Source organism: Candoia aspera, chromosome 1 (assembly GCF_035149785.1).
Source record: "Candoia aspera isolate rCanAsp1 chromosome 1, rCanAsp1.hap2, whole genome shotgun sequence".
Lineage (NCBI taxonomy): Eukaryota > Metazoa > Chordata > Lepidosauria > Squamata > Boidae > Candoia > Candoia aspera.
In genome coordinates this window covers 95322436-95339092 of record NC_086153.1, presented here as the reverse complement: position 1 = coordinate 95339092, position 16657 = coordinate 95322436, and the positions used below count along the sequence as shown (strand labels likewise).

At 39.7% G+C, this 16657-nt stretch overlaps 1 protein-coding gene across 1 annotated transcript in view; it reads left to right on the top strand.

The window, feature by feature from the left end:
- The window catches only part of LAMA2 (laminin subunit alpha 2), a 352961-nt gene that overhangs the window by 214307 nt on the left and 121997 nt on the right, over positions 1-16657 (top strand). Inside the window, exons 23-28 of the mRNA XM_063295339.1 lie at positions 4010-4246; positions 5189-5332; positions 10200-10379; positions 12111-12299; positions 12394-12527; positions 16284-16401. Of these exons, the coding sequence (XP_063151409.1) occupies positions 4010-4246; positions 5189-5332; positions 10200-10379; positions 12111-12299; positions 12394-12527; positions 16284-16401 (1002 nt within the window). The remainder of the gene's footprint in view (positions 1-4009; positions 4247-5188; positions 5333-10199; positions 10380-12110; positions 12300-12393; positions 12528-16283; positions 16402-16657) is intronic.

Genomic DNA, 16657 nt, shown 5'->3' with positions numbered 1-16657 from the left:
GGGCTATTACAACGGGTGGCAGAACCCTCCCGCCCATGGGAGGAAATCTCTATGGATTTTATAGTGGACCTCCCACCCAGCCAGAAGAAAACGGCCATTTGGGTGGTGAAGGACTACTTCTCAAAGCAGGCCCACTTCATCCCCTGCACGTCGGTCCCATCCTCACAACAGCTAGCCAAACTCTTCCTCATCCACGTGTACAGGCTACACGGATGTCCCGTACGTGTGGTGACCGACAGGGGCACACAGTTTACCTCCAAATTCTGGCGGGCCTTCCTAAAGCTGACGGGGACCCAACAGGCCCTATCTACGGCTTGGCACCCCCAGACGGACGGAGCCACAGAGGTTCTTAATGCCACCTTAGAGCAATTCATACGATCATATACTAACTACCACCAAGACGACTGGGCTGAACTGCTCCCGTTCGCAGAAGTCGCATACAACAACGCCGTCCACACGAGCACGGGGAAAACTCCGTTCGAAGTAGTCTCGGGGCGCGACTTCGTCCCCATACCGGAGCTACCTCAACCCCCGGAACCCCAGGTGGACGCTAGCGACTGGGGACGGAAGATCGCGGAAGCATGGCCAGTAATCACGGCGGCGCTGAAGGATGCACAGGCAGCCTACAAAGAGCAGGCCGACAAGCACCGGCGCCAACAACCGACGTTTCAAGCGGGGGATATGGCCTACCTATCCACCAAGTTCCTAAAGTCAACCCAACCCTCGAAAAAACTGGGGCCTAAGTACATCGGGCCGTTCCGAGTCACGCAAATAGTGAACCCGGTAGCAATACGCTTGGACCTGCCACACAACCTACGGAGACTCCACCCGGTGTTCCACACCAGCCTCCTGAAACCGGCAACCACCTCCCGATGGCACCCAAGCACGCCACAGCCCGCACCGGTGATGATCGACGGGCAACACCACTTCGAGATAAGGGACATTCTCGACTCCCGCAAGCAACGAGGAACTCTACACTATCTGGTCAGGTGGAAACACTTCCCCCACCCGGAATGGGTGGCGGCGCACAACGTTAACGCGCCTGACCTGACCAGAGCATTTCACCGGGCATACCCCGACAAACCACAACAAAGGTCAGCAAGCCAAACCCCCCCCGCAGGCCCCCCCGCCTCCCGTGCCCCAAGGGAAAGGGCCCCCCCAAGCCCGCGACTTGGGTGGACCTCCCCCCCCCGGGACTCACTCCCCCCGCCCCGGGCCCACGGGGTGGTGACAAGCGTTCGCCAGCACCCTCCCCCCGCCCCCCCGGCCGCGGGGGAGTGGCAAGCAAGTCAACAGGGCAACCTGGGGGCAACGCCCAGGAGATACAACAAAGGCGACGCACTTTAAATGAGAAAAAAGAAGGGCCCTACCTGGAGCTGATAAGCACCCGACCAGCCACGCCTCTCTCCTCGCCGAACTGAGCCAAACAAACAGGGTGTGGCTGGAGCATGCGCACGCCAGGACAGGACCCGAGCATGCGCACCACGGACACACCCTGGGAAGGCACGTGGTAGAGGGAGGAGCAAAGGGAGGGGCGACAACTACTCCGGCGGGAATTTTGAAAAAAAACAAAAAAAAACCCAGAAAACCGGGGGGGAACACTATTCGGAAAGGGGGCAGTATGTCATGAGTGCCGTTGAGCTGAAGTCATCAGCGCAATGGCACACATGACAATAGCAAGGAAATAGGTGAAGGGGTGCAAGATAAGTAGCCATCAACCCACAACGACTAACGGCCAACAAACAATAACTAAACGGATCACGGAGCACACCCAAGCCATCAGCGCCAATACAACGGAGATCGCCCAGCTGACAGCAATCAGCAGAGGAATAGAAAACCTGATGATGGGCGATCCCGGAACCCCTCACCCACCGGCAGGGCAACGTATTGGACAAAGGGGGGTGACGTGACCGCGAGTGAGGGGGCGCGGACCGGCGCGGGGTATTTAAACCCCGCACCGGCGCGCTCCTGTCACTCTCAGCTTTTTTCTTCCAACGCTGTAACTGCGCTGTGAATAAATCAGAGCCTGATCCACGAACCAGTGTCTGAGTATTATTCAGAGGCAGGCAGCGCATGACAACACCTGACCTTGCTTCTAACTGAATGAATGGAAAAATATTATAGATTTTACACCTTGTAGCTGTTGTTGAATGCTTTCACTCCAATACAGCTAAGGATAGTTTAAACCTTTCTCACTCATGAGTTGATGTTAAGTTGAACAACAACATCAAGAGAATGGGAAAATAAGAATCTTGCCAGGGCATGTTTGTGCTGTGGTTAGATGCAAGTGGGGAAAGGCTCTGCGGAGGGAAAGTCTAATGCTATGATTAAGAGGGGATAACAGCAATGCAAGCACACATTTATTAACTCTTTATATGCCTGGTATCGTCTATCAAAAAGCTGGGAAAAGTTCCTTATTAACAAAGTTCAAAAGGCTCTTTGAAGAACTGCTGTGAGATTGCTGAAAGAGCTGGTGTTAGATCTTTTGCAGAGTCCTACCAACAACCACTAAATGGCTTTAGATTAAAATTAACATGTTCTCAGGTTAAATTAATGCAGTTAGTGTACTTGGGAAAATTGAAAGGCTTGTTGTTTGTAAAGGAAGTTCTTCTGAAATGACAAATGCAACTGATACATTATGTTCAAAAGAAAACACTGCTCCTTCTGTATAATACCTAAGGGACCATCTCATCCCCGTTACATCAACCCGTCCCACCCGGTCATGCAGAGGGGGCATGCTGCAGACCCCGTCTGTAAGAGAATTCCATCTGACGGGGTCCAGGAGGCGGGCCTTCTCTGCAACAGCTTCCGCCCTTTGGAACACATTTCCCCCAGAAGTGAGGCTAGCCCTCTCTCTGCTGGACTTCAGAAAACAGCTGAAGACCTGGTTTTGTCGTCATGCTTGGAGTAGGGAGAGGAGGAGCCACTCTTGGGGTTGGTTGGCTCCCTAGGCCTGCCGGAGCCAGTCTCATCCCCTTTGGGTTGAATTAAATCTGCCATTACTTGGATTTTATTATATTTTATATCTGGATTTATTACTGTTATTATTTATGTTTTTATTGAATTTTAAACATTTTATTGTGAACCACCCAGGGTCCCCCATGTGGGGGAGCTGGGCGGTGAAAAAACATGATAAATATAAATAAATAATGTTACTTTTTTTTTAACCAATGGAAATGTCAGCCTCCTAGTAGACTCACATTCAATCTTACATGAGGTCAATATTCCCATCTCCAAATTCAGTAAACAAACAAACAAACAAAAAATAGGCTGTCCAACTGAGGGGTCTGGTCCTTCTCATACCACAAAATGGTATGAGAGGCAAAAAAGCCAGTAACCTGATCAGAGGGGCAGTCCCACAGCAGACCTACCTGATCATCAACCTCCAAAGTCTCCTCTTCCATGAGCCCTAGAAAGTCTGCATAGGAGGTCTTTTGCCAGAGTAGGACAGAAAACACTACTTCCATATTGAAATGTCTTAGATCAGTATTACCAGAGCTGGTGATGAGATGGAGGCTACATTATGAAGAGATGACTTCAACAAATGGCTAGAGGGGCATCTTTGTGACATGACAAGCAGGACATGCAGATGAGCCATTAGAGAGAAGGGCCTGCTGAATGTTGTTCACTTACTCAGTTTCACACCCAAACATATGACCTGAACTGGCTAATAATTCACAACATTCTGAAGTAATATCCATTCTGCTAATAGATGGCCACAGCTGAATACAAGTCACAGATTTTTCATTTTGGGACTCAGAGGCAGTATCACACCCAGGTCACCCAGTATTCAGCTGCTTTACTTAAAAGAAACACAATTCAAGAAATAAAATTTATGAAAAATGAAATCAGTGTCTGTAAATATTTACCTGCTGACATAAATACATTGATAATTATCAGTGATTGTTGCAGTCATTTTTGAGTACACAGTTGTTGTTTGGTTAAAATTGAAATCCTTAAAATGTTTCCCTCTCTTAAATGAACTTGCTCACTCCATTTTTTGCTCTAGGCCTGTGACTGCAGTGTGGCTGGATCCCTCAGCTTCCAGTGTAACCCTGATACCGGTTGCTGTTTCTGTCGTCCAGAATTCTCTGGAGATAAATGCACTGAATGCAGGCTAGGCTATCGGAGTTACCCACAATGCATTTCCTGTGGATGCCTGCTAGCGGGGACTGAGCCACAGACCTGCAATTTAGAAATGGAAAAGTGTTCATGTGCTGATCGTACTGGACAGTGCACCTGCAAAGTAAGAAGAGGGGGCTTTTACTCCCTTATATGTATTTGTGTTTTTAACTTGTCTTATTGTAATACTTCCCCTTTAGTTCAATTTAGCAGCTTAAACTAAATAAAAGAAGTGTCTTTCTGCTAGCCAGATGCTCACAACCTGAGATGTAAGTGCCATTTATCTCAGTAATTCTAAAATTCAAGGAAGTGGCAGCATTTAGCCAATCCTTGCTGATCTGAAAAAAAATGCTAAGGAGATTTGGGCCTAGTTAATAATGGGAAGAGAGACCATCAGAAAATCCCAGGGGTTTAGGCTAGACTGGGGAACCAGTCAACAGGAAAGCATTTACCTATCACTGCCAAAAGAAACTATATGGACAGCTCTGTGGAGTTACCAGATAACAAGGCTGGCTGTTAGAGGACTTTATCTTCAAATAATCATAACATTATACTTCAGCTTTCCCCAGTGTGGTGCTGTCCAAATATTCAGGAATAAAACGGCCATTATTTTTCACTGTTAGCTGTGCTCCAATTCTATTGAATTGTTATGTTGTCTTATCTGGAAGCAATGCAAAGCAACCTTTCACCGACGTTCAAAGAATATTCTATGCATGTACTGAGAAGCATTCTTACTCTTTGTATCCTGGTGCTGATGCTTATAGTAAGCTACTCTGGAGTTTAGCCATTGTGAATTCGCTTTCACCTTAAGACTCAGAACCCAGGTCTCATGCTTCTCAGTTCCCCCAATCAAGTAGAAAACAGCAGGCAAGTAAAAATGTTTTAAAAACAATATGGTCTTGACTGTGGTAGCCACTGAGCTTTATTTGCAAAAGGCATCATATTACCACATATCTTCCTCCTCCTAGTTGTGTAGTTTTTTGATTTGATAAGCTTAGGCTCCAGATTAGAACGTGAAAGAGAATTAGGGTTGTCTCGAAAGCTTTCTCTTCTTTTTCGATAACAGACGAATGTGGAAGGTGTCAACTGTGACAGGTGCAAACCTGGCCGATTTGGACTCTCTGCCAGAAACCCACTCGGCTGCAACAGCTGCTACTGCTTTGGCCTGACATCAGAGTGCAGTGAGGCAAAGGGACTGGTCCGTGTGTGGGTGAGTACAAGACTGCTGAGCCATGTAATGCGGTAATGTTGTTTCCTGCTGGTATCTTTTAGTCAGACACAGAGATGAAGATAGGAAATATAGTAAAACATTTAAGCAATTTTTCCCCTGTGTATTTTGAGAACTGGATAGAAAGGCATGTTCCATTGAGCAATCAGGGTCAAAACATTCAAAAGAAATCTCAGATTGGATAATAAATGTCAAGCTCTTGAGTAAAGCTATTAAAATCCAGAAAAGGAGGATGTAATGGAAGGGATGGCAAAGTGTTCCATGGGAAGTTTATCGATCTTGGCCACTCAAATACAAAAATCTGACTCTTTCAGTTTTATCTAGAGGAGTAGATTGCAACCATATTAAGAGAACTTATGTGATTTAGTGCTTGCAATTTCCTTTTAATTTTAAAAGCAAATTAACCATTGAAAAATATTGCTTTACTACTTTTATTGTCTAATACTTTTATTGTTTAATATTTTTACTGAAATTCACTAGTCTGTAACAGGGTGGTTACAGACTAGTCATTCTACATGGAGTCTCATGAATCAGAAAGCATACAAATCTTTGCAATAAAAAGAAATGTAATAAAAATACTGATTACTAGGACTGTGCAAAGCTGTTGCATATTAGCACAAACAAAACTAACATTTCTTTGAATCTTTAAAGCAGCTACATCTATTTAAAAGACTCATGGAGCTGCTCCCAACTATCTTTGCATATATGCTGCAGCTACTAAAGCAGCTCACAAAAACCACAGCTGCTTTAATCATTCAAAGAAAGGCATTTAGCACAGGTCTACTGATGGCAGATGGATTAGAGAAAGACAAAGATGGGGTATCAAAATTATTCAGGCAAAAAAGCTTCCAACAATAACATTAACTTTAATATTAAAAAATATGAAAGGTTATATTAGGAGGAGGGATGCTGGACAGGTAAATTATAATAAGTGATTGCTTGATTATGTGCCATCAAGTCAGTGTCAACTCTTAACAACCACACAGATAGATTTCCTCCATGACAATCTGTCCCTAAGCTGGTCTTTCAGGTTGTTCAACATTATACCCATTGCCACTACAACTGAATCCATCCACCTTGCTGCTGGTCATCCTTTTCTTCTCTTTCCTTCCACCTTTCCCACCAACAGAGACTACTCCAGAGCAGGATAATTTGAGCCTGGTCTTTTGGGCCTTGAGTGAGAACTCTGGGTTGATTTGTTCAATGATCCATTTGTTTGATTTTCTGGCTGTCCCTGGTATTCTCCAACACCAAAGTTCAAAAGCATCAATATATTTCCTATTATGCTTCTTCAAGTCCCACTTTTGCTTCCACAGAAGCAGGGAATACCATAGATTCTGGTATTTCTAAGCCATTCTACTCCAAAACAGTTCCAAACAGCATTAGAAGTTAGACCAAAAAAAAACCAGAATTTAGAGTTATGCTGTTTTCCTTGGAAGTAGCCCTTTGAACTTAATGGGATATTTCTGAATAAACTGTTTAGTGTTCAGTATTCTAATATATAACAGTGAGTTTTTAGGGCAGCCTTCAGAACTTGTGCCCTCTGGATATTCTGGTTTATAACTGGCAGATTTCTTACCAATTTTGGAAGTGGTTGTCTCCAAAATGTGGACAGCAGCAGGCTGCAGAAGTCTGATTTAGGATGTAAGAACAAGGATATTCAGCTGTCTATATTAAGATATTTATGGAGTTTCTAAAAAGATACATTTAAATACATTTCCTATTAAAAGAAACTTGGTTCATTCAGAAGATTTGAACAATTTTCCAAAATTCGGAATCAACTTTTAGTTAAGAAATGGAGCAAACAAACTATAATACATGCAGTTGTTCAGACAATGAGATTAAAATGTATGGAAAGATTACTTTCCACTATGGTATTCCCTCTTAAACTGCAGGATGTTATAAAACTAAGGCAAAACAGAATTTCACATAAGTAAAATCATGGCTGCAAAGGCTAATGATTTTATCACATTTTGGTCAACGGTACATGAAGCGCAAAAGCTGCAGAAAGCTGTTTTGGGCACTTGTTATGTGCTACCTTAGTTTTTTGTGGAAATGTGATCTTTCAAGATTCTTGTGCCATTCTTATTTGTACAGTTGAGAACCTTTCATAGAATTCACATCAAGATTTTCAGGTAGTCTCAATAACTCAAAAGACAGAAAAGGTCAATAGTGAAGTGTCTGAATGAGCTATTCAAGATTTGGAGGAGTTGCACACACAACTGTTAAAGACTGTAGCATCCATAGACGTTTCATGTGTCACTTTACCTTATTAAATACAATGCTGTTACCTGCTCCTACTTCATACCTTCAACTGCAAGTTATCAGTTGTTGAGTTATCGGGTGATCAAAAAAAAATTAAATGATCTTGTACATATACATGAGCTGGCCCCCTGGCCTTCTGTGAAAAGTAAGAGTTGTCCAGTTTCGTTGATTTGTTGTGGGCTGGAAGGGTAATACACCTTATTCAGTAAACTTTAGATATACAGTAAAGAGAGCAATCCTGTGTCCATTTACATGGGAGTAACTCCACTGCATTCAATGGGACTAATTCCCTAATATTAAAGACCACAGACTTCAGTAATCAAAGTTTCACCTCTCCTATATCTTTGGATATAGGGACGCGGTGGCGCTGCGGGTTAAACCACTGAGCTGCTGAGCTTGCCGATCGGAAGGTCGGCGGTTCCAATCCGCGTGACAGGGTGAGCTCCCGTTGCTAGTCCCAGCTCCTGCCAACCTAGCAGTTCGAAAACATGCAAATGTAAGTAGATTAATAGGTACCGCTTCGGCGGGCAGGTAACGGCGTTCCGTGTAGTCATGCTGGCCACGTGACCATGGAAGTGTCTATGGACAAACGCCAGCTCTTCGGCTTTGAAACGGAGATGAGCACCACCCCCTAGAGTCGGACACGACTGGACTTAATGTCAAGGGAAACCTTTACCTATATCTTTGGAAAGTACAAATGTGCATGATTTAAAATGTCAATTTAAAATTTCCCTAATGATCAATTACTCCTCTTTTAAGTTCTCATATTTAAATGAGGCTCACAGTCTCACTGGGCAGTGTCTCTGAACGCTTAGAACTTCTAAATATTCCAGTCTATTTTAGAACAGTGGAGTGCAACTGGCAAATTTTCTGATATAGAGGTACCATGAATGGAGTCATATATTTCAAATAAACCAGCTTCTTGCTGATTAGCGTGTTTAATGCATGGGATTCAGGAGCACCTCCAGAGGCAAGTCAGGCACTTCATTTTGGCATTAGCATTTCAAAGAAGTGTGCTACTGAATCTGCTGGAAATATTTCAGAGAAAGAATAATGTCAGTCCAGGAATTCTTCTCTTCTTTGCTCAGCTCTAATTCTATGAAGTTCCATAAAGGAACAGATGCTTTTATGACTGGCTTTCTTTGCTTGATTTAATTGCTATGAATGACATATGGTAGATACTTGTAATTATTTATTTGTTCAATTTATATAGCCACTCATCTCAAGTACATGATTCTGGGTGACTCACAACATTGAAAACAAATAAAATATATACAAATATTAAAATAAAACAAGGAATAAAACACATAGCAGCTGGAGAATCATAAAAAGCCCTCAACATAGCCAAGAAACAGGCTCCGTCCCATACCCAGGGCCCCAGAGTCAGGCACAGAACCGGGTCTTCAAAGCCTTCCAAAAGGCCAGCAGGATAGGGGCCAACCTAATAGGAGGGATGGTGTTCCAGAGGGTGGACACCATGGCAGAAAAGGCTCCTCTTTGGCACCCCACCACCAACACTCCTTGGCTGATGGTACCTGTAACATGCCTGTCTTGCCAGATCAGATAGGAACATTAATCAGACTGAGGTTATTTCTGATTTCTATGATTACTTTTGTAACTGTGGACAACCTATTTCTGGTTTTCTGGCAGAAAATAAAAAGTGAGTCAGTTCAAGTGTTCAGTCTCAGCCAATCACACGAAATGTCATTGGACTGCAAGAATTATATGTAGTTTCTTACATGAACAAGATCTCATGGGGGACATGCTAATTGGCTTTGCCTTCTCCCTCACTGTCCTGTTGCTACACGTTAAAGGGCAAACATTTGCAAGGGAGAGTAGGCTATTTTTGTGCACGCTTTCTTCAGAGCATGTACCTAAGTATATCTGACTCACCACTGCAAATGTTTGCCCTCCAATATGTGGAGGTTTTTTATAGGGTGGGACAAAGGAGGTCATACCTACGAAGCACATCTCTGAAGTCTCTTTGTGGTACATGTAGGAAGGGACAGAAATCTCTTAACAGAGGAATGAGCTGGTATCTTAAAGAGAACTTTTAAAATTAGGTCAAGATCTTCATGAAAATAAGATATGGCTAAATATATAATGTCTAACATCTACAACCTATATTTAATCAACCACATTTTCCTTGGCCTGCAAAGATTCTCCAAAACTGGAATGAAGACCCTTTGAATTCTCACATTATCTGCTCCTAAACAGTGAAAATAAAACTTTAGAATATGGTTAAAAGATTATTGGTTCTAATAAAGATACTAAATATTGGATCCTGGACTTAAAATGTTGGTTATTATTTCACTAGTATTTGAAAGAGGGACATGAAAGCAAATGTTTGTTACTGTTTCAGTATCTATCTATCTACAGTATCGTTTAGATTTCAGATTTTTAAAATTTCTTTCATGTTTTTATTTTGGTTTTTATATGTACTCTATTATATATTAGTCATGTATTTTATGTAAATGTCATTGTTTGATAAAATGTTTAAATATTTTAACAACTTAATTTTCTCTAGAAGAGAGAATAGGATAGAAATAGAGATAGATATTTATACAACTTTATTCTCATTTAGTTGACTCTGAAGCCTGATCAGGTTGTCCTTCCTTTGGTTGATGAAAGTGTCCAACACCAAACTACCAAAGGGATTATATACCAATATCCAGAGACAATTGCAAATATTGCCTTGGTAATGGAAGAACTACATTCAGAACCATTTTATTGGAGACTTCCAGAACAATTCGAAGGAAAGAAGGTAAAGGATGGGAATTCTAATTAGTTTATATTTTGTCATTCCGTTTCTTTTTTCCCCAGCGAAGATTAGAAAGAACTTGAAAGTATAAATGAAAAGTTCCGATTTTATTGTCACAATCATAACTATTAATTCTCTTTTGCTCATTATTTTCCATTAAAAGAGAAGCCAGATAATGAAATCTTATTCATTTTATTATTATCATGCTAATTAACAGAATTAAAAATATTAATAATATAGCATAACCTCATAATTAATAATCATGATAATAAGGAAAAAGAAAAAAGAAATTAAAAGGCGTTCTGGAGTATCATATTAAAAATAGATTACCTCCCCGCCCAAAATGATCCTATTGCTTAAAAATCTTTTTCTTTGCCTCTTTGTCAGGAAAAAAACCCTAAAACCTAATTCAAATATTGACATGTCTACAATCCATTGCTTCAAGCCAAGTGTAGCTTTGTCTTTCTATTATTTTATAGTAATTCTTCTAGCCAGCCTCCACACCTGAAAACAAAACTAAAGAATGAAGTCTGTTAGAAATTTTCATTGGAAAGTGTGACTTTTAGGCAGGTTTGAATTGTTTAGCCCATGACTATCTGATATTATTCTTTATAAAAGAAAATTAGATAGGACAAACTTTTAATTTTAGAATATAATGTAATATATTCAAAGAGTTAAAATCTTGGGGAGAACTGTATTTGTTTCAAGCTTTATTGAATATTTGAATAGAATCATCCTGAGGCTGAGGAACTAGTATTTGGGTAGTGAGAAAAGCAGTATGGTAGTAGAATGACCCAAGTGTCACTTGACCTGTATTTGTTGTGATTATCCAGTCCCAAAAACAATTTCCTTTTAGCCGATCTAGCCTTATCAGCTATACAGAGATATGAAATGATACTCTTAGGAAGCATAAAAGTTCCAGCAAGATTATTATATGCACAAAGATGGAAGAGTACTGAGATTCCCACAATGGAAGAATGGATTTTAAAAATGTTGGAACTGGCGGAAATGGCAAACTGACCTGTTTGGTCAGGGAGAAAACAAGGATTTTTTTTAAAGACTTGGAAACCTTTTATGGACTTTTTGCTAAAAGAAGAAAAAAGTGAAATGATGATTTATGGATTTAACGATTGAAAAGATGACAGTTAAATAAGCTGTTGAAGGGATTTCTGGAATAGTTAAGAGGGAGGGGAGATGTTAGGTTTGTTAATATCTGTTGAAGAGAAGGTCGGAAGTTAATATATTTCATAACATTAGTTTCTATTTTTCTTTTTTTGCACTTTTTCTTTCTTTTTTCTCTCTATCATTTTCTTTAGATTTAACTTTTATTGTATGTAAAATTCTTAATAAGTGTAAATTAAGAAAGGAAGCATAAATGTTCCCACAGTATCCATTCACACTCTAGGTTATCCTGCTACAGGGTTGCAGAAAACGTTACAAACTATTGTGAAAAATTATTCAGTATTTTAGGTATCCACAAAAAAATCTTGATGGCTTGTTTCCTAAATAGACATGGGAAATAAACTCCATACATTTACATCATTATTCAGATACTGTATTTATAATGTATCAGTTACAATGCAAATCACAAGTTTAGTAATTCATTTCATGCTAACTGGAAATCATCAGAGTATTCTCAGACACTCACCATAGTCTTATTTTTCTTATTTCACTGTATTTTATTTTGATTGCCAGTCTATATTATTATTTATATGGTTTCTTCTTCTTTGTTAGCTGATGGCTTATGGAGGAAAGCTGAAATATGCTATCTTTTTTGAAGCAAGGGAAGACACAGGTTTTGCAACTTACAATCCCCAGGTCATAATCAGAGGTGGGCTTCCCGCACATACGCGAATTATTGTCAGACACACAGTCGCTCCTCTGAATGGTCAGTTGACAAGGCATGAGATAGAAATGACAGAGGTAATTTTTCATTCCAATCTGTTCTAGAAGTTATGTCGCTGGCACTTTAGGAACAGTTAAATCATTAGCAGTGCTGTTATTACTTCCTTTTCAGCATGAGTGGAAATACTATGGTGATGATCCAAGGATCACTCAGACTGTGACCCGTGAGGATTTCATGGATGTCCTATACAGCATTCATTACATACTTATTAAGGCAACTCATGGTAGATTCATGAGACAAGTCAGGTAAGCATTTCATATGATGCAATCAGTAACAGTAAACACTAATAGTCATCAGAGGAGATTCATTTTCACAGGAAAGGAATAAGATACTATTCCACACCATGTTATCTACAGTGATATCCATGGGCTTAAGCATGCCAGACTATGTGAAATTCCAGTCTTCATTAGTAAAAACAAAAAGAAAAATAAGTGATCTTGTCAGAAGATGTAAATTCTCATAGGGCTCAAAAGCTAGAAATTCTCATTCTAAAAATTAGGTTTTGATTAATGGTGATCAAATTACACCAGCCTTTTAAGGTCCTGGCAGCCAAGCCGGATTGTCACTTCAGGGCAACTCGTCTTGACCGTGAAGAAACCGATTGCTTTTCTAGCATCTTAAATTGTATCCACCTTAAATTGTGCCCATGCAGTTTTCCATGGATTTTTCACCTCCTTCTTGCTCTTACTGTCTTCGAAATTAATCTGCCTAACTGACTAACTTCTGTTCCTTTTAACCTGTTCTGGTACTCTCCAGCCTGTCCAAGAACTAGCCTGTCTGATTCAGTGATTGACCTCTCTCATACTATTGCCTGCCAAAGTCTGACACTTTTGAGTAAAATCCTCTGAATAGCATTACATTTATTTCTGAGTGAAGATACATAAGTTCGTTTACATGTTCTAGCACAAAAAAACAAGTTTGTCTTCTTGATGATTCCAATCTTAATGGTGGCTGAGTTCTTTCAATCACTCACTTTTATAGATGATCGATCACACAATTTTAACAGTTCATAGAAGATGATCTATAATGTTATTTGGCTCTATTGCTCACATGTGTAGATCACTTGCTGCAGTGGTTATTAGTTATTTGCCAGCTATTGATCATGGGATCCAAGTCAATGAGAAATAGCAGTAAAAGCTTCTGTAGGATTATTTGAATTTCCTGTTTTTATGGATGATTGATACTCTTGTGTGCTTGTGAACTCAATCTCATTTTCTTTTTTAAAACTAAGTCTACTTTGGTCGTTCGTATTTTTTGCTGGCAAAGTCTAGTATGGACAACCTTTGTACAATATTGGCAATACATTTATCTTCATTTATCCATCCTTTCTATGCTGATTTAGGAAGAGCCATATTCAGGCGTGATAAAAGGCTCATATAATCCAGCATTCTGTTTTTACAGGAGCCAGCTAAATGTCAATGAGAAGCCAAATAGTATGACATGAGTATAGTAGCATTCTTCTGCTTTTATCTCCTAGCATCTGGCATTTTGTCTGATACAGGGCCATTGTAACTGATAACCCTCAGTAGCTCTACCTTCCACAAATTTGTCTAATTCTTATTAAAGCTGTCCAAGTCAATAGCCATTGGAGTATATTAATAGTAACAAGTTCCATAGATCAATTATGTACTGTGAGAGTAAGTACTTCATTTAATCATAATATAATTGAGTAGTTAATATTTGAAAAGTAAACAGTTGAGCACTGCTTTCCTGCAAGTCACACAATTTGAGATATACTAATCACCTTTCTTCATGGATTTGTATTTGCATTTTCTAAAGCATGACATTTGTAACATCTATTTGTAAGAATATGAGAGGAAAAGATACTGCTGTGAAATAAGAGGACTTGAAATTAGTAATTAGGCGCACATCTATTCATAGCTCTATGCTTTCAATGGCCCTTTCCCCTTGCTGTGATTCCAGACTCCTAAGTTCTAAAGTTTTATCCACTGAATGTAATTCAATGATTAAAAAAATGTATGGTTCAGTGATAGAACATCTGCCTAGTCTTTGGAAGATGAAGTTTGATATTTCCTGTTGGTATGGATGGAAACCACCATCTTGAGACCTGGAAAGCTTCTATTAGTTATATAAATAGGAAAGACAAGATGGACCAAGCATCTGACTGTAAGATAGTTTCATAAGCATTATTGGCATTGATTCCTTGTAGCGTCATTTTCAATACATTGTACAAGGCTGAACAGCTTAAAACTAAGTGTACGAATACTGTAGTTCATGCGTGTGCTTCTATGTGGCTAAGTAGGCAGTCTGGTAAACCCAGATATTCTGGATTTCAGTTTTCATAAACTGAAACTGCTATGACAGTGGCAAGGGATTATGGGACTTAGAGACCAAAACATCTGGTAGTTATAAAGTAGCTTATCCCTGCCATACATTTTCAACATACTGTGTAAGTGACATCCACACTGGTGGTCAAGTCCCAGGCTTGAAGCAAGAAACATTGCATGGGCTTATAATAATTTTGTTGAAACTATGCTTTAACTATTCACAAATTAATTCTAAGACATATAAAAGTGGGATTTCTGAGACGTTGGTAAATGCAGCATTGCAGATCACTGATATATTGCAGCAAGACATTATAAAGAAACATCATGCTGACAGTAGCTTCAAGTGTAAAAATAGCTTAATTCCAGCAGTGCACCATATTAGCTATGTAATTTAGCAGCAGCACTAATCATGTTTCTGCATGAAAGCAACACTTCTACAGTGAGTGATTCCGAAGCTGCCATTAAAAAGCCAAAGCCAAACATTTTTCTCCTGCTGTGTTAATTTTGTTGTTCCCCTTTTTACACTTTATGACTGAAAATTGAAACATTTCTTACATTAGATGGCTGTAGCTTTTTTTTTTTTTCCAAGAAAGCAGACTAAGACAATTAATCTAGCTGAACTGGAACTATGGGTTCTGTTTTACTATTAATTAATTCCAAATTCCTAATATTGATTGGGTCTCAGAGTTCAAGCTAAAAGCCACTAAAGATGTTCCAGACAGCAGCCAAGCCTCACTTGCCATGAGAACCACTTGCTTTATAAATGCCTTTCCCATGTTAGTACTTTGCTTTGCTGCATGTGGACTATTTCTCTTGTTTCCAAAGAGTTGCTACTGTAACAAAACTATCAAAACTGCTGGGTGAAGATCCGTGGAGAGATATTGAGTTTGTTTTCCTCTGTTTGTTTTATATTTCTGTGAACTGTGGTTTTCAAAGCTGCTTTTTTAATGTACACATCCGTTTTGTCTTTCCTGCCCCCATGCCCTCCCTTCCCCTGCTCCTTCCATTGGGAGAGGGGGTATCCTATCTCCACATGATATAAGGTTACTAGTGTGCAACATCTAACCAAGGATAATCAACCTACAGTAAGGTCAAGCTATTGCAAGATTAGTACAGACTTTAACAGATTTTCATCTAGGCAAAAATCACACATACACATCTTACAGAATAAAAGGTGGATCATTTGACAGGCTACCAATGAGGTAGCCACCTAAGGTAAAGAAGATTCCCTCTGCCCTCACCCCCCACCTCCAATTTAAATCTGGCATGCTAAGTTTATATACTGTATGTTGGAACATTTGCTTCAATGTAGTCATAATGAAAAGCCCACACATACTGTAGATGCTGGCTAACATCTTTGATAAGTCACTGGTGCCACTGAAGTCTGTAGAACTTCTTGTTTCTTTTATTTTGCCTTCAGAACGCTGGTATTTTAAATTAAAATTAAATTAAAAATAAAAATAAAAATAAAACAAAAGTTAAATTCAGTAAGTATACTTTTACATTAGCTCCACTAGCCCAAGTCAATAATGACAAAATAAATGTATAGATGATGCTAGCTTTGTTGTTTCTTTGAGGCAGACTAACATAAATATTTTTCTTTTTTCAATAATGCCCAGTGGTTGAGTGTAAGTGGCTGTGTTCTTATCTATCAACTAAAGTGAAATTGAATCTGAAGAGTTTGGTTTTTTGTCTTCTCTTTTCTTCTATCAGAATTTCTGAGATCACCCTGGAAGTTGCAGACAAAGGAAATGTATCAAGAAGAACTCCACATGCCCAATTGATTGAGCAATGTCACTGTCCTGTGGGCTATTTTGGCTTCTCATGTGAGGTACTGTACCTTATAGCTATAAAATCTATCTCAAAGTGCTTATAAATTATATTTGAATTATTTATTTATTTATTTATTTATATTTCAAATTTCCATCACTACCCATCTCCCCCAAAAAGGGAACTCTGGGCGGTTTACAATCAAAATTAAAACACATAAATTACAATATAAATACTCTATAAAAATAAAATAAATAGTAAGAAATATAAAATCCCACAGCGTAGATCTTGTTGTTGGGGAGAGATCTATAATAGCC